The 18,328-nt window shown below is 44.4% G+C and overlaps 1 protein-coding gene across 1 annotated transcript in view; it reads right to left on the bottom strand.

The window, feature by feature from the left end:
- Nucleotides 1-18,328, bottom strand: part of LOC121568676 (piezo-type mechanosensitive ion channel component 2) — a 184,177-nt gene that overhangs the window by 20,085 nt on the left and 145,764 nt on the right. The window contains exons 18-35 of the mRNA XM_041879080.1: nucleotides 15,624-15,784; nucleotides 15,161-15,337; nucleotides 13,185-13,307; nucleotides 12,599-12,799; nucleotides 11,774-11,978; nucleotides 11,437-11,538; nucleotides 11,068-11,233; nucleotides 9,787-10,030; nucleotides 9,111-9,207; nucleotides 8,661-8,826; nucleotides 8,375-8,464; nucleotides 6,341-6,447; nucleotides 6,059-6,139; nucleotides 3,914-4,017; nucleotides 2,403-2,532; nucleotides 1,259-1,321; nucleotides 827-993; nucleotides 269-462 (exon numbers count right to left, since the gene is read on the bottom strand). Coding sequence (XP_041735014.1) covers nucleotides 269-462; nucleotides 827-993; nucleotides 1,259-1,321; nucleotides 2,403-2,532; nucleotides 3,914-4,017; nucleotides 6,059-6,139; nucleotides 6,341-6,447; nucleotides 8,375-8,464; nucleotides 8,661-8,826; nucleotides 9,111-9,207; nucleotides 9,787-10,030; nucleotides 11,068-11,233; nucleotides 11,437-11,538; nucleotides 11,774-11,978; nucleotides 12,599-12,799; nucleotides 13,185-13,307; nucleotides 15,161-15,337; nucleotides 15,624-15,784 — 2,578 coding nt within the window. The remainder of the gene's footprint in view (nucleotides 1-268; nucleotides 463-826; nucleotides 994-1,258; nucleotides 1,322-2,402; nucleotides 2,533-3,913; nucleotides 4,018-6,058; nucleotides 6,140-6,340; nucleotides 6,448-8,374; nucleotides 8,465-8,660; nucleotides 8,827-9,110; nucleotides 9,208-9,786; nucleotides 10,031-11,067; nucleotides 11,234-11,436; nucleotides 11,539-11,773; nucleotides 11,979-12,598; nucleotides 12,800-13,184; nucleotides 13,308-15,160; nucleotides 15,338-15,623; nucleotides 15,785-18,328) is intronic.

Genomic DNA, 18,328 nt, shown 5'->3' with positions numbered 1-18,328 from the left:
TGATGTTTTGAGTATTATAACTGAATGATAGTAAGCAGTCTGTGTTTACTATAATATCCTTGGAGTATCAAGAAGCAGCTGAACAACCTTGTCTACTGATTCCTCAGCTATCACCAGGATATTATAAATCATATTGAAAAGGATTCCCTATGCTTGATGTACTTTAATGATGACAAGAGGTGAATCAATCTCATCATTTCATGAACAATTGTATAATTAGGTGGTAATATAACTGTAATAAAAAGTGTATTTTCCTCCATTCCCTTACCTGGACAGGCTGTCATGAGACACCAGAGAGTCTTGGCTCTCCAGATAGGCACAGCTCTGCCGCTCGGCCTTGTGGGGGATGCAGTCCTGGCACGTCTCCTCCTCGGTTCTCTCCAGGCCAGACTCAATGGACGCAGCCTTGCACATCTGCTTGCGGTAGTACACGTGGATGCTCTCCCGCGAAGGCTTGTTCCCCTGGAACATTACAACCAAGAATGTCTGTTACAATTGTTGGTCCTACACCCACTTCATATTACATAGCCTGTAATAACAATGTAATAACATTGGAAATAGGTAATTCCAATGTTACTACTATGCTATTACTAGAAATAGGTACTATAAATAATTACCATGGTTTTACTACAGTATGGTAAGTAATTATGCGAAGTTAAATGGGACCAAATGGTTTTGTTGCTAGGAGAAGACACATTCACAAGCAATCTTCAAAAAGCTGGATTCTCATTGAACTGTACACCTGAGGTATTAGGTAATACGCCTTATAATACAATAAGCATCACAAAATAAATAAATAGTCTAAACCCCCTGGCCGTGACCTTACCTTTTTGACCTCGTGCGTGAGCATGCAGCGCTCGATGCGCAGCACGGTGGAGATGTCCAGGTGTTCCTGACACATGGAGTTGATCCAGGCTGTGAAACTGTCCAACATGGCCAGGAACAACACCCAGGAGAACTTGACGATGTTGAAGACTCGCTTCAGGATGTTGTCTGTGGACGGGGAGGAAGACAACACACGTCTTTTAACAGCCAAGTCCACATCAGTATTTATTCTTTGTGACTTACAGTATACTGTAACTGTAACTTCATTGATGCAGAGGGCCATGTGCCATGGGTTGGGTTGAGTTTTCAAACAGGGTTGAGGTTAAGGAACCTAACCCAGGAAGTAAACTGAAATTCCATTTCCAATTCCACATCCTGAAAGTGACTGTAATTAAATAGAATTTATCCCAACCTTGGTTTGAATGGCACCTACCTGGTCCATCTTTCTTCTCCTCCATCTCCTCCTGATCCTCCACTTCAATAGCAACATGAATTGCTGGATAGAAAGGAGATTGAAAATGGAATGTTTCAACGAATTCATAAAAAATAAACATATCCCTTGCTATAAAGTCACAAAACTGCAACCCAAAAGTACCCTTCCAAACAAAGGACGCTCCATTGACATCTCATTATTTGAAAGGGTACTTTTTTGTTGCAGAACAAGTTGTTCTCTATCTAAATAGCCTATCCATGACATTGTTGTCCCCTCCCAGACCTCATGTAAAGCGATATGGCTAAACTGAGAGACCGTACTGTATTCCAGCCACATCCACAGTCAGTCCAGCCGTCATATGGGATGAATTGACCATATCTAATTCAACATGGAGTCCTATATTTCAGACCCAGGAATGCCTTGGCCTTGACTTGAGTTGGAGCTGGGCTGTGGGAAGGAGGGAGGGTAGGAGGGGGAGGACTTGGCGGGACTGTGGACTGGACACAGCATGGCTCCCATTATGGCTGCAGCAAATCGTTAAGTAGGTGCTCTTGAACTCTGCAAAAAAAGGGCACAAAATGCCCATTCATGAGTAGTCTAGAGCCTATAACGCGCCGTCATGGAGGCTGAGAGAAAACCTGAGCGGGTGAAATGTACACTCTTAGAAAAAAAGGTTCCAAAAGGGTTTTTCGGCTGCCCTCATAGGATAACCCTTTTTGGTTGCAGGTAGAATGTTTTGGTTGTAGGTAGAACCCTTTTGGGTTCCATGTACAGTAGAACATCTACATGGAACCCAAAAGGGTTCTTCAAAGGGTTCTACTATGGGGACAGCTGAAGAACCCTTTAAGGTTCTAGATAGCACCTTTTTTCTAAGAGTAAACTGTAACACAACAAGTGACGGACAGACGGATGGTGCGAGACGATGGTAAACATTGGGGGGCGGGGGCTCATTTCCCAGAGGCACTGCTAGCATATTCAATCTCCTACACTGGGTGGGATTAGCCTGGTTTAACCAAACTGAATGCTGCACTCACCAATGTTTCACATTTGCGCAGTCTGGTTAAACCAGGCTTAGGTTGGAAACGGAGGAGACTGAAAGCCTAAGTCATCTGCATTGAATGAGAACTTGGGTCCTCCTGCATACCTTCCCTCAGGTCATCTTTCCTTGGCTTGCTGCTGCTCCCTTCAGTGTATTTCTTCCAGAAGTGGCGTTTTTCCTTGCTGCGCTCCTTCATGGCCGTCTTGGAGTCGGTGATCCAGGCATGGTACACAAACTGTGGGGAGAAAACGTTAACATCCGCACTTGTGGACTGGTGACTAAACACAATGTGTCCATACTGTTGAAAGGATGTTTGGCTGCTTAATTGTGACACGACCCCGCTACATACTGAACAACCTTTAAGAGATTTGATCTTAGTGCGTCTGGTTCATGTTGACAAACTTGCCATTGGTGTGCAAGTGTTTTATCAAAAGCAATTGGACTCAAATTAAGTTCACACAATCAAAACATAAGCGTTTAGATGAGAGTAGGAAATGTGTCAGGATTAGGCAGCCAAAGAGAATATAATCTAGTCAATCAACCAGTAAGTCACAGGTAAAAGCAAAAGCCATTGACAAAGTATACAATACAGTTTCAGGGAGTGTTTTGATCCAATGAAATGGGATGTAAGGGCATGTGTTTATGTCAATGGGACAAAAAATGGATTTACAATGGAATAAAGCACCCCTCAAGAGGAACACCACCGACAATTACTAGTTTGAGACCAGGGTTGGGGTCAGTTCCATTTTAGTTCAGTACATTTCAGTTTACTTCCTGAAATTGACCCAACTGACATGGAATTGACCCCAACCCTGTTTGAGACCAATCCCCACAGAGAATTACCCTAGAAGAAAAGCCACCACCACACATGCATATCCCTCTCCCAAAGAAACAGTTCACTGCATTTCCACTGCATGCATCATCAGCGGTGGCCATTTTGTCATGACTCAGCAGCATCTTGTGAAATGGAGGCGGGGCCGTGGTCTTTGAACAGAGCTTTATTGACATCGTGGTGATGTTTTGGAGTGAGAGGGGAAAATGCGTGTAACGTCGTGAGAAAGTGGCTTGGACTGGAGTGCTCAAGGGGGAAAGAGTATACACACAGCATAAAAAAGGGAAACGCAAGATGGAGACCTAGTAGTGAGAGTACCTTGGCTGCCCTCATTATATACTGCAGAGCAGTTTTTGGCAGCTTAATGATAGACTTTGGTAAAGCCAACAAGGCAGAGGCAAACTTTCGGATTGCTCTCTACAAAGGGAGGACAAAGCAGGGGTGAGAGTTAGAGAACATAACATTTGTTGCAAATAAAGGCCAAACAAACACATCTCACGACAAAGGATGTTAGCAGTTAGTACTTAAAAAGAAAGAAAACTTTAAGTGCAGAAAGAACCAACAAAATCAGGGAATTAGCAAAAGAACGACTTGTTACTTGTCTATTGTAAGAACAATTACACATTAGAAATCGGTCCAAACAGAAATAGAAGCAAGCAGTCCCTTTTAAATAACCGATAAAGAAAGATCAAATCAAAAACAATCCAACTGGTGTTGCTGGACAAAATTATTTATTCTCAATGCAGGAAGTGGTAAAGGGGTAATGTCCTACGTTTGAGTGTACCTGAAATGCAGACTTCTTGGGTGTCTCTTCCTCCTTTTTATCCTCCTCTTCCTCCTCTTCTTCACTGTCCGTCTCAAACAGGTAATAGTTACCACTTCTCACCACTGAGAAGGGAGTGAAAGACAAGGTTAAAGGTTACCTACTTACACTAGTCCACCTGTGTATTAAATAGTACACACAAACAGTACCAGTCAAAAGTTTGGACACACCTACTCATTCAAGGGTTTTTCTTTATTTTTACTATTTTATACATTGTAGAATAATAGTGACGACATCAAAACTATGAAATAACACATATGGAATCATGTAGTAACCAAAAAAGTGTTAAACAAATCAAAATATATTTTAGATTTTAGATTCTTCAAAGTAGCCACCCTTTGCCTTGATGACAGCTTTGCACACTCTTGGCATTCTCTCAACCAGCTTCATGAGGTAGTCACCTGGAATGCAATTCACATAACAGGTGTACCTTGTTAAAAGTTCATTTGTGGAATTTCTTTCCATCTTAATGCGTTTGAGCCAATCAGTTGTGTTGTGACAAGGTAGGGGTGGTATACAGAAGATAGCCCTATTTGGTAAAATACCAAGTCCATATTATGGCAAGAACAGTTCAAATAAGCAAAGAGAAACGACAGTCCATCATTACTTTAAGACATGAAGGTCAGTCAATCCGGAAGATTTCAAGAACTTTGAAAGTTTCTTCAAGTGCAGTCGCAAAAACCATCAAGCGCTCTGATGAAACTGGCTCTCATGAGGACCGCCACAGGAATGGAAGACCCAGAATTACCTCTGCTGCAGAGGATAAGTTCATTAGAGTTAACTGCACCTCAGATTGCAGCCCAAATAAATGCTTTACAGAGTTCAAGTAACAGACACATCTCAACATCAACTGTTCAGAGGAGACTGTGTGAATCAGGCCTGGTCGAATTGCTGCAAAGAAACCACTACTAAAGGACACCAATAAGAAGAAGAGACTTGCTTGGGCCAAGAAACACGAGCAATCGACATTAGACCGGTAGAAATCTGTCCTTTGGTCTGATGAGTCCAAATTTGAGATTTTTGGTTCCAACCGCCGTGTCTTTGTGAGACGCAGAGCAGGTGAACGGATGATCTCTGCATGTGTGGTTCCCACTGAGAAGCATGGAGGAGGTGTGATGGTGTGGGGGTGCTTTGCTGGTGACACTGTCAGTGATTTATTTAGAACTCAAGGCACACTTAACCAGCATGGCTACCACAGCATTCTGCAGCAATACGCCATCCCATCTGGTTTGCGCTTAATGGGACTATCATTAATTTTTCAACAGGACAATGACCCAAAACACACCAGGCTGTGTAAGGGCTATTTGACCAAGAAGGAGAGTGATGGAGTGCTGCATCAGATGACCTGGCCTCCACAATCACCCGACCTCAACCCAATTGAGATGGTTTGGGATGAGTTGGACCGCAGAGTGAAGGAAAAGCAGCCAACAAGTGCTCAGCATATGTAGGAACTCCTTCAAGACTGTTGGAAAAGCATTCCAGGTGAAGCTGGTTGAGAGAATGCCAAGAGTGTGCAAAGCTGTCATCAAGGCAAAGGCTGGCTACTCTGAATAATCTAAAAATATAAAATCTATTTTGATTTGTTTAACACTTTTTTGGTTACTAATTTGTTGTCACTATTATTCTACAATGTAGAAAATAGTAAAAATAAAGAAAAACCCTTGAATGAGTAAGTGTGTCTAAACTTTTGACTGGTACTGTATATGAATGTAATGACAAACTGAAATCAGATATGTATTCATCTTGCGTGTCAATAACAAATTCATGTACTCTTAGAAAAAAGGAGCTATCTAGAACCTAAAAAGGTTCTTAGGCTGTTTCCATAAGAGAACCCTTTGAAGAACCATTTTTGGTTCCAGGTAGAACCCTTTTGGGTTTCATGTAAGACCCTTTCCACAGAGGGTTCTACATGGAACCAACAATGGTTCAACCTGGAACCAAAAAGGGTTATCCTATGGGGACAGCCGCAGAACCCTTTTGGAACCCTTTTCCTAAGAGTGTGCCTAACTTGTTTACATGTAACTACAGTCACAGTATCTTATTGAATTGGAATATTGAAAGCTGAATTGCTTCAAATATCAAATAAAAAGGTTGAAGGTCACTCACTGGATGCATGGTCCACCCACGGCCTCCACCACTGCTTCTTTGTCTTCCCCCTGCTCTTCTCTTTGTCTGTCTTTTCTTTATCTGAAAAACAAAGGTTTTTTACTTGATGACATGAATGGAATGTGTCTGTATATGTAATTGTTGCGGGACTGTCATGAGTGTCTACAAACAGACTTATCGTTCAATCAATGCAAAACTGTATAGGCCTACATACAAGATCATCCAAACATGGCTGTTAGTGCACTCATTACTCAAAGCCCAGAAGCCGACTAGCTGTCCCACCTTCATCCTCCTCCTCATCCTTGGCATCTCCGCTTTCCTGCACCAAGCTCAACATCCTCTCCTTGCCTCTCTTGAACTTCTGCTGCCGACTCTTGATGCGGTCCATTCTGATTGGACACAGAGATACAAACGATCACAAATTACCAATAGTCTCTGACCACTGTATATTTAAGCAATAAGGCCAGAGGGGGTGTAGTATATGGCCAATATACCACGGCTAAGGGCTGTTCTTATGCACGACGCAACACAGAGTGGCGCAGTGGTCTAAGGCACTGCATCTCAGTGCTTGAGGCGTCACTACAGACCCCCTGGTTTGATTCCAGGCTGTATCACAACCGGCTGTGATTGGGAGTCCCATAGGGCGGCGCACAATTGGCACAGCGTCGTCCGGGTTTGGCCGGTGTAGGCCGTCATTGTAAATAAGAATTTGTTCTTAACTGACTTGCCTAGTTAAATAAAGGTAAAATAAAAAATATATACCACAAACTCCCGAGGTGCCTTATTGCTATTATAAACTGGTTACCAACTTAATTAGAGCAGTAAAAATATAGTTTTGTCATACATGTGATATACGGTCTGAATATACCATGGCTGTCAGCCAATCAGTATTCAGGCCTCGAACCACCCAGTTTATAATGACAATGAATCAATCCTTTGTTGATTCATTGTCTGTGGGCTTGCAGTGAAATCTCTTTGACAAAGTTATGGTAATTCTGTGTGGGGCGCAGAAGGGGCAGAAATAGGGGTTAGTGTTTGGCTTGGTGTCAGGAGGTGTGTGGTTGTGTAGCAGCATCCACATTTATGTAGAAGTGTTTAGAAACATATTATATTCTAATTTACAATAAAAGTGACTCCAAAATGACACAATACATTATTTACCATTCATTTCTGTTGGGCACAAAATAATCTGAAACACAACCAAAACAAACCGCAAATGCATCCATTCACAAGCTTGATGTAGTCATTGCGTGCTAGGAATATGGGAACAAAATACTAAACTTTGGACTATTTTAATACCCATTAAGTGAATTTGTCCAAATACTTTTGGTTCCCTAAAATGGGGGGACTATGTACAAAAAGGGCTGTAATTTCTAAATGGTTCACCTGATATCAAATCCAAAGTGCTGGAGTACAGAGCCAAAATAACAAAACATTTGTCACTTTCCAATTACTTTTGGACCTCACTGTATAGTTTCAATAGGTTGAAGTTGTTATTGTCACGTGCACAAGTACACGCTCTTTCCCAACAATGCATTAATCAATATCAATATCCAGTATAGTACTATAAAATAAAGTAAAGTAGAACAAAAACACACAAGAAATAGAAATAAGAAGAACACGAGAAAGTAAGTAAGCTATTTACAGGGTCAGATTCAGGGTCAGTAAGCTATGTACAGGGACAGTTCCAGGGTCAGTAGCTATATACAGGGACAGTTCCAGGGTCAGTAAGCTATATACAGGGTCAGTTCCAGGGTCAGTATGCTATATACAGGGTCAGTTCCAGGGTCAGTAAGCTATATACAGGGTCAGTTCCAAGGTCAGTAAGCTATAAACAGGGTCAGTTCCAGGGTCAGTACCAATACAATATTTACAATGTGCAGGGATACTGTAGTGATATGGGTAAATATGTATTGGGGTAAGGGGACTAGGCATCAGGATATATGATAAACAGAGTAGCAGCAGCATATATTATGATTGTATGTGAGTGTGTGTGTGTGTGTGTGTGTGTGTGTGTGTGTGTGTGTGTGTGTGTGTGTGTGTGTGTGTAGAGACCTGTGAGTCAGTGCAAAAATTAAATAGAAGGGTCAATGGAAGTAGTCCGTGTAGACATTTTGTTAGCTATTTAGCAGTCTTATGGCTTGGGGATAGAATCTGTTCATGAGCCTGTTGGTGTCAGACTTGTTGCTCAGGTACCGCTTGCCATACAGAAGCAGAGAGAACAGTCTATGGCTTTAGTGTATATTATATATTTTTGTGTGTACGTCATATATGTGTAATGTGTGTATATTATATATGTGTAGAAAATACGCTCACTGTCTCTTCAGCAGATCCATGGACTTCTTCTCCACTTCGATCCTGGCTTTGACAGCTTTCACTATGGTCGCCTGGAACAGCTCAGCCCCTCTAACACAACAAACAATACTTTTCATATAAATTGACAAATAATTTGATTGAATAAACAGTAAACTTTGATTTTCTTTTTTCTCTTTTTTTATGTGATGGTCATTGTGAAAGTAAAGTAAGGTAAAGTAAATTAAAGTAAACCTTATCCCCAGGCTCAACTGAGAGAGAGCTGGATAGTAGACGAGGTTAAGTTTACCTGGAGGCGAGGATCTGTGAGGAGCGGATGTCGGCGACCACGTGCAGGAAGTAGTAGCTCATGAAAACACGTCGCTGTAGCAACAGGAAGGCAAAACAGATGCTATCCCAGATGATGCCTGCCTCGTCGCTAGGCAACTCACACTGCTTGTTGGTCTGCTGCTCAGCTGCAAGGATTTCAAAAATATAAATCATCAAATATTTATTCATTTAATATTTTGATTTTTTATATTTCGAAGAAAGTCAAATAAAACTTTTCTCCTCAACTCCAAAAATACTGTACAGTCCCCACCCCCTTCCAATGGAGTTATCATCAAGCATTTCTGAAAATGTAACTGAATAATGTTTTGCAAATCCTTTCAAGCGAGTGTTCAATTGTTGTCACATATCAACACAGAGAAAGTGAGTTTCCAAAGGCATGCTGCTTTACATTGCTAATAAGGTCACTTACGCTTAGAATAGCCCTTTATAGTGCAGGCCAGGCTGAAGAGCTGAATGAGCCAACAGTGATCGGTGACCAGGACTTTTATGTACCCACAGGCTAGTATCTGAGGACCGAGAGGACAAACCACAGTCAGCTAAAACAGGACAGCCAAACACACCACACTATCTAGATTAGTGTATGCTGTTGCAGAGGTCTGATCAGCTGAACTTGTCCTACCTGGCCAGCCGACCGAACTAATCCGATCTGGCCAGTCGGCCGAATTTATCCTATCTGTCCCCAATTGATCTGCAGTGTTTACCGTTAATGCAATCTCCGCAAACGCAGGAACATTGCCTTTAAAAGCCTCATTGTTGACAAAGTGCGATCAGATTGAATCCCGGCCCTTGTTTCAGGACAGCAGTCTTGTTTTGTTTTCATTTAGAGTAGTATCGGTCTTTTTACTTTTTTCCCAATTATTAGGCAGGTATGTGACACCATACTGCGCCCAGAGCCAGACTTCGGCAAACTTTCTTCCCCTTTGGCTCCAAAAACCCACAACAATAACATTTGTAAATGTTGCGTTCTAACTACAATGTCATTGTCTTACTACAACGTTTGGTGCCAAGATGGCCGCCCAAACTGAGTTTCCGAATTCCCAGTAATCCCAGTATTCAACACTGTATCTAGTGTTGCCAACACTTACTGAGAGTATGTTCTTCATGGTGATCACAAACACGTTGTAGGCAATCAGGAAGTCCCAGTAGTGCAGGATACTTTTGATTGGCTTGAGCAGCAGGTCGCCCCCGAAGAGCAGGAAGTAGAAGCAGGCCACCAGGTAGCCCATACAGAAGATGGAGATGCGCGTGGTGCCCGTGATGAAGATGATGGTGAGCACGAACCAGAAGAGGTAGCTGAACATGATCACCTTCAGCATGTCCAGGTAGGATCTGAAAGAGGGAAATTAATGAATATAGTCTTATTGAAGTGATTGAATTTAGTTGAGGGAATGACAACATTCAAAGCAATTTAATAAGTAATTTGTTTGGAATCTGTCATAAAATTTCAAAATCGGGTTTTGAACCAGACTATGGGGAAAGCATGCAGTTGCCGAAAACAGTAGCAAAATAACGTTCAACAAAAATCTATTCTGTAAAAATACATGTCCAAATACAAGCTTTTTTATATCCATACAGAGATGAGCCCAAGTGATGAGCAGAGATACGTTGTGTATTTTATTCTACAACACAATATTTTTATTCATTAATTCAATATTTCAACTTTGTTGACACATCGTCCTCACTATCATCGTCATCACCACCTCCTGTTGTTTTTACAGACAGATGTATGTGAACTGGAGGAGCAGTGGTGTCGTCGAGACTTCGGAGCACATTGACTGATTAGTCTAGGGGGAGGGGGGTGACATTTCTGATACGACCTCGTGCTGACCGTTTCAAAGGGCCGGCTGTCACAGCGTTAAAGGCCACTCGTGTCAGAATGGTTCCTCCTGTTTCAGGAACATGGAAAACCATGTTTGAATCACTCACAGGACACGGTTAAAGGCTTGGAGGGCATGATTGTTTTAACATCCCTGAGTTATCTGAGTGAGGGAAAGAACGGTGAGAGTGGAGGGAAAACACAGGCGTTTGGCAATGTGCTCACTAAACCACTGCACATTTCAAAACAATGGGAACCCAAGGAAAGTGTCGAAAGCGACTCTATAATAGGCACTTTCGATAGGGACTTAGAGAGAAAGGGTGGAATAGCTTGACAGTGAATGGAAGATCTTGCCTAAGACCAAACTACTCACGTTGGCACTCTGAGAAAAACACATGGACTTTAGTACATAGGGATAACTCTTTCTTGAGTCACGGGTTCGAAACCTGATCAGGCACAGCCTGTGCACCAGACCTGGGCCTGGCTGATACTGTGTAGCATATAGACTTCGAATCCAGGGTCAGGAACACTCAGTGAACCAGCCCCCTACCTGCAGTGGATGAAGTCAGGGACAGGGTTGTGCTGACTGAAGGAGGCGGCGTCCAGGTCCCTGCAGATCTCCACATTGTCCCCGGCCAAGAGGCGCACGGCAGCCTCGTTCTCCTCCTCAAACACCTGCCTCTGCAGCGAGGCACACAGCAGCAGCATGAAGTCATCTGCAGGAGGAGGAGGAAGAGGAGGAAGAGGAGGAACAGAAAACAGGAGGATGAAGAAACAAAACACACTTCTTTCAAGACAAGCCAGTCCCAGTCCCAATCCCAGTCCCAATCCCAGTCCCAATCCCAGTCCCAGTCCTAGTCCCAGTCCCAATGGCAGCAATCCCAATGGCAAACGCTCAGTCAATACAGGTTGTACTCACAGAGCAGGAACAGGGGGTTGGGCTTGGTGTGGAAGTCAGGGAAATAGAGCCACTTGATGACGTTGGAGTCTGTGGAGGATGAGGGGAACCTCCATGGGTAGTCTGGGAAACAGAGGAGAGGGAATGGATTCATTTAAACACTATGATTATACAGTCTGTCATGACCTGTGCAAGATTATGTACAAACATTGACACATGTATTCTAACTATCAAGGAGAGACATTAAATGAAACAAACTGGACGCAGCAGGTCCAGCCATTGAGATAAATGGCCCTACATACAATATACAATACAATACAAAATGATGTGTTCGATATCATTCTGTTGCTCCACCCACCTTTGCAGGCGGCCGGGGGGAAGCCGATGCAGACAAAGTACTGGAAGGTGAGCATGCAGGCCAGGAAGCAGCTGTACTTGGGCCAGATCTCAGCGATGGCCTTTCGCCGCCGCCGGTAGATGACCACGATCAGGCCGAAGGCGTGGAGCATGGCGTAGAAGTCCATCCTCTGGCCAATCACGTTCACCGCTAACAGGAAGCATGTCTGACAATAACAATGATAATAGTTTATGTTTAGGAAGGTTTAGTCTAAAGGAACTTTATATTGGGTCTACAGAGGGTTATGGGTAGGAAGCACGAAGATGGAGTTTGGAAGTAGGAGTTATGTCTCAGTCATAATTCCATACAATGTAAGAAACTTAAGGCTGGGTGATATGGTCAAAATATCATATCGCAATATTTTTATCATTTTTGACGGTATGGCAGTATCTGAATAATAAAAGTTCTAAATATGTTTAATGATTAGCGCTTGACCCTAGAATGATCACTAATTAATTCTAAGTGATTTTAATGGTCTTTCTTCAGATGGTTTTATACTCAACCAACTAGGACAAAACTACTGAGAGTGAAGTAGTCCAATTTGTAGAACTTTTCATTTAATTTAGCACTGTATCCAAATATCGTTACCGGTATGGATGTGGATCCATACCGGTATACCGGTATTCACAATCTATTGCCCAGCCCTAAAGCAACTCAACAATTACTTCTTAATAGGTATTTCAAAACAAAGATATCGCACAAGGAAAAAACATGCACACTTTGCTATAGTCCAAAAACTGATAAGGTATTTGCATAGTCAAACTCAACAGTGACATGACATCATACCTCCAGGCCGAACTTGTAGAAGAAGTAGTTGATGAAGTACTTGGCACAGTTGAGGATGCCGTCATCGAGGTGTTGGCGGGTGATGTCATGGAAGACGGTTCTGGTGACAGGGGTGGTGAGGTTGTTCCTCATGCGGTACAGGTCCTGGTGGCGGTAGATGGTCACCTCGAACGCCAGCAGGGCCAGTATCAATAGGTTGTTCTGGATGGAGATGGAGATAGGACAGATAAAGGGGACAGGGTTCAAATGACAGTGTATGTGTCAATGACATTAACATTGGCACCCCCATAAACATATTGGTCCAATATAGGTCTAACCAACTGTTTACAGGATACCACCAAGAGTTAAATGCCATTTGAACACTGGAGGGGATGACAGGGAGATGATATTAGTGTATAATGTAACACAATTACAGTAGTTGTAGGTATATGTGAGAGAGACAGGCTATACTGAATGTGTATGTGTATGTGCGTGTGTGTGTGTGTGTGTGTGTGTGTGTGTGTGTGTGTGTGTGCATGCTGCATATGTGCCCATGTGAGCCTGTGTGTGTGTGTAGTCAGCTTCCCAGTGCAGCTCCTCCACTCACCCTCAGGTTCTCCAGTAGGGGGGAGAACTTGCGGAGGCCCACCCAGTTGGCTGGGTCCACAGGGGCGCTGTAGAGCAGGGAGTGGGCCATCTCACTCCTCTGGGCATCCGTGTAGTTCAGAGGCTACAGACGAGAGGAAGCAGTACAGGCTAGCACAACACAGCAGAGTATAATGACTGTTTTAGGTCAGACTGACCCCCTACAGGAGACACTCAAAGAGGAGAGACACAGAGGGAGAGACACAGAGAGAGAGAGAGAGAGAGAGAGAGAGAGAGAGAGAGAGAGAGAGAGAGAGAGCAGAGCAGAGAGAGAGAGAGGGAGGGAGGAGAGGAGAGAGAGAGAGAGAGAGAGAGAGAGAGAGAGAGAGAGAGAGAGAGAGAGAGAGAGAGAGAGAGAGAGAGAGAGAGAGAGAGAGAGAGAGAGAGAGAGAGAGAGAGAGAGAGGAGGGATAGAGAGAAAGCAGAGCGAGTGAGAGAAAGGAGAGAGAAAATAAATATTGAGGAAAGGAAAGATGAGAAGTTAAACATACTGTACCGCCCACACACCCACTCCCCCTTTCCACCAACACACACACACCCACTCCCCCTTTCCACCAACACACACACACCCACTCCCCCTTTCCACCAACACACACACACCCACCCCCCTTTCCACCAACACACACACACACCCACTCCCCCTTTCCACCAGCACACACCCACTCCCCCTTTCCACCAACACACACACACACACACACACCCACTCCCCCTTTCCACCAGCACACACCCACTCCCCCTTTCCACCAGCACACACACACTCCCCCTTTCCACCAACACACACACACACCCACTCCCCCTTTCCACCAGCACACACACACACCCACACACCCACTCCCCCTTTCCACCAGCACACACACACACACACACACACCCACTCCCCCTTTCCACCAGCACACACACACCCACTCCCCCTTTCCACCAGCACACACACACACTCCCCCTTTCCACCAGCACACACACACACACTCCCCCTTTCCACCAGCACACACACACACTCCCCCTTTCCACCAGCACACACACACCCACTCCCCCTTTCCACCAGCACACACACACCCACTCCCCCTTTCCACCAGCACACACACACACCCACTCCCCCTTTCCATCAGCACACACACACCCACTCCCCCTTTCCACCAGCACACACACACACTCCCCTTTCCACCAGCACACACACACACACTCCCCCTTTCCACCAGCACACACACACACTCCCCTTTCCACCAGCACACACACACCCACTCCCCTTTCCACCAGCACACACACACCCACTCCCCCTTTCCACCAGCACACACACACACCCACTACCCCTTTCCACCAGCACACACACACCCACTCCCCCTTTCCACCAGCACACACACACCCACTCCCCTTTCCACCAGCACACACACACACCCACTCCCCCTTTCCACCAGCACACACACACACCCACTCCCCCTTTCCACCAGCACACACACACACACCTCCCCCTTTCCACCAGCACACACACACCCACTCCCCCTTTCCACCAGCACACACACACCCACTCCCCCTTTCCACCAGCACACACACACACACACACTCCCCTTTCCACCAGCACACACACACCCACTCCCCCTTTCCACCAGCACACACACACCCACTCCCCCTTTCCACCAACACACACACACCCACTCCCCCTTTCCACCAACACACACACACCCACTCCCCCTTTCCACCAACACACACACACCCACTCCCCCTTTCCACCAGCACACACACCACTCCCCCTTTCCACCAGCACACACACCCACTCCCCCTTTCCACCAACACACACACACACCCCACTCCCCCTTTCCACCAACACACACACACCCACTCCCCCTTTCCACCAACACACACACACCCACTCCCCCTTTCCACCAACTCACACACACCCACTCCCCCTTTCCACTAACCCACACTCCCTGGGCCTCTACCCACCATGGAGCAGTTCTTAGAATATGTAGAGGGGTTTATAGAGGTGAGTTGGTAGAGCATCTTGCAGACGATGATGACGCAGGTCCAGACGGTACAGACGCTGGAGGCCAGGGGCCTGAACTGACTGAAGGGCAGGGCGAACGCCCAACTCACCAGGAACACATAGTTGAACAGAGACACCTGGAGAACAGATTCAGTCAAGAGACACCTTAACATTCTCAAGGTGGAATATGTGTTCTGAAAATACAGTGGGACTGTCCATACATTGGATTTTGGAAGCCTATTTTGATGGAGGAGGAGAGTTGTCCGTTACAATGTAAAGACCATTTAGAGAGATCAACTGAAAAGTGGTGAGACTGTGCATACACAATCCATTAACAATCAGTGATTGTGAGGACTGTTAGCATCTCACGCTAGTATTCTCATTGCAATCCTGGTGAGAAAGTAGCTGAATAGGTCAGCTCACCTCTTTGATGGAGACCCAGATGATGTAGGATGAGACAATCTTGATGATGTGGAGCTCCAGGAGCCACCAGACGGTCAGTTGCAGCTGCTGGAAGTACTGCAGGAACTTGAGGAAGAGCACCGTGAGGCGGTCCACCACCAGATACCATTTACTCCTCAGGTCTGGGAGAGGAGGGAGAGTGGGAAAGACACACACACACACAGAGAGACAGAGACAGAGACAGAGACAGAGACAGAGACAGAGACAGAGACAGAGACAGAGACAGAGACAGAGACAGAGACAGAGGAGAGAGAGAGAGAGACAGACAGACAGACAGACAGACAGACAGACAGACAGACAGACAGAGACAGAGACAGACAGACAGACAGACAGACAGAGACAGACAGACAGACAGACAGACAGACAGACAGACAGACAGACAGACAGACAGACAGAGAGAGATAGAGAGACACAGAGAGAGAGAGAGTGTGTGAGAGAGCGAGAGAGAGAGAGAGAGAGATAGAGAGAGGACTTCACGTTAATAGTAGAAATTGAAACACTCTTTGTTCAAGAGCTAACCTGAGATTGTTTACAGTCAATTGTCAAGCAGTATTAAGGCCTAGATAAATCACTCTGTAAATGGGGACATAAATCTCACTAGCCTACAGTACACAGACGGAGATCCCGTTCCAAGTGCAGAGCTGCAGACAGTGAGCCAGAATACCACTAGGGGGTGGTGTTCAATTTGAATGGTGGTGGATGGGGGACAACATCGAAAGATAATTCAGTTCTCAACATTCAGTATAGTGTGCCGTCTGACGTGATGCTTTACAAACAAGTGATACTCTCATCTAACCTTGGAATACCCCCCTTCACAACCTTTTCACAACCAAAAGCAAACCATTTCAGATCCAACTGTCTGATAGCTAACAACAGGGAAGATGAGATCTGTGCCTTCATAACAGGAGCAGACAGAGATAGATCACACAGACACCTCTGACAGACAAACTTGTGTCACTTCCACGTGCGATTTACTCCCCTCGACTATGTGTGACTGGGCTGAGGGGATTTCAGTCATCACACACACACACACGCAAACACCTCTAACATATTCAAACTCAGCAGGAAACAGATGTTGAACAGCCCAAGCACTGTTCTGTCAAGACTCTGAGACAGCGTCAGGGTTCAGACACACACACACAAACAAACTAGAGCTTGGACGATAAACAGAAAACGACAACGACCATACCAATCATTTATCGAAAGCATTTCACTGATATCGTTCCTCTTAAGAATATATATAAGAATACATATAAGAACATATATATATATATATATATATATATATATATATATATATATAAGAATACATATAAGAATATATATATATATATATTTATATATATATATGAGTACCAGTCAAAAGATTGGACACACCTACTCATTCAAGGGTTTTTCTTTATTTTTACTATTTTCTACATTGTAGAATAATAGTGAAGACATCAAAACTATGAAATAACACATATATAATCATGTAGTAACCAAAAAAGTGTTAAACAAATCAAAATATATTTTATATTTGAGATTCTTCAAATATCCACCCTTTGCCTTGACAGCTTTGCACACTCTTGGCATTCTCTCAACCAGCTTCACCTGAAATGCTTTTCCAACAGTCTTGAAGGAGTTCCCACATATGCTGAGCACTTGTTGGCTGCTTTTCCTTTACTCTGCCGCCCGACTCATCCCAAACCATCTCAATTGGGTTGAGGTCGGGGGATTGTGGAGGCCAGGTCATCTAAAGCAGCACTCCATCACTCTCCTTCTTGGTCAAATAGCCCTTACACAGCCTGGAGGTGTGTTGGGTCATTGTCCTGTTGAAAAACAAATGATAGTCCTACTAAGCCCAAACCAGATGGTATGGTGTATCACTGCAGAATGCTGTGGTAGCCATGCTGGTTAAGTGTGCCTTGAAATCTAAATAACTCACAGACAGTGTCACCAGCAAAGCACCCCCACACCATAACACCATGCTTTACGGTGGGAACTACACATGCAGAGATCATCCGTTCACCCACACCACGTCTCACAAAGACACGCCGGTTGGAACCAAAAATCTCCAATTTGGACTCCAGACCAAAGGACACATTTCCACTGGTCTAATGTCGATTGCTCGTGTTTCTTGGCCCAAGCAGGTCTCTTCTTCTTATTGGTGTCCTTTAGTAAGAGTTTCTTTGCAGCAATTCGATCAGGAAGGCCTTATTCACACAGTCCCCTCTGAACAGTTGATGTTGAGATGTGTCTGTGACTTGAACTCTGTGAAGCATTTATTTGGGCTGCAATTTCTGAGGCTGGTAACTCTAATGAACTTAACCTCTGCAGCAGAGGTAACTCCGGGTCTTCCATTCCTGTAACTCTGTGTCTTCCATTCCTGTGAGAGCCAGTTTCATCATAGTGCTTGATGGTTTTTGCGACTGCACTTGAAGAAACTTTCAAAGTTCTTGAAATCTTCCGGATTGACTGACCTTCATGTCTTAAAGTAATGATGGACTATAATTTCTCTTTGCTTATTTGAGCTGTTCTTGCCATAATATGGACTTGGTATTTTACCAAATAGGGCTATCTTCTGTATACCACCCCTACCTTGTCACAACACAACTGATTGGCTCAAACGTATTAAGAAGGAGAATTCTACAAATTAACTTTTAACAAGGCACACCTGTTAATTG

This window comes from Coregonus clupeaformis, chromosome 7 (genome assembly GCF_020615455.1).
Source record: "Coregonus clupeaformis isolate EN_2021a chromosome 7, ASM2061545v1, whole genome shotgun sequence".
Classification (NCBI taxonomy): Eukaryota; Metazoa; Chordata; class Actinopteri; order Salmoniformes; family Salmonidae; genus Coregonus; species Coregonus clupeaformis.
This window is presented reverse-complemented; position numbering and strand designations above follow the sequence as displayed.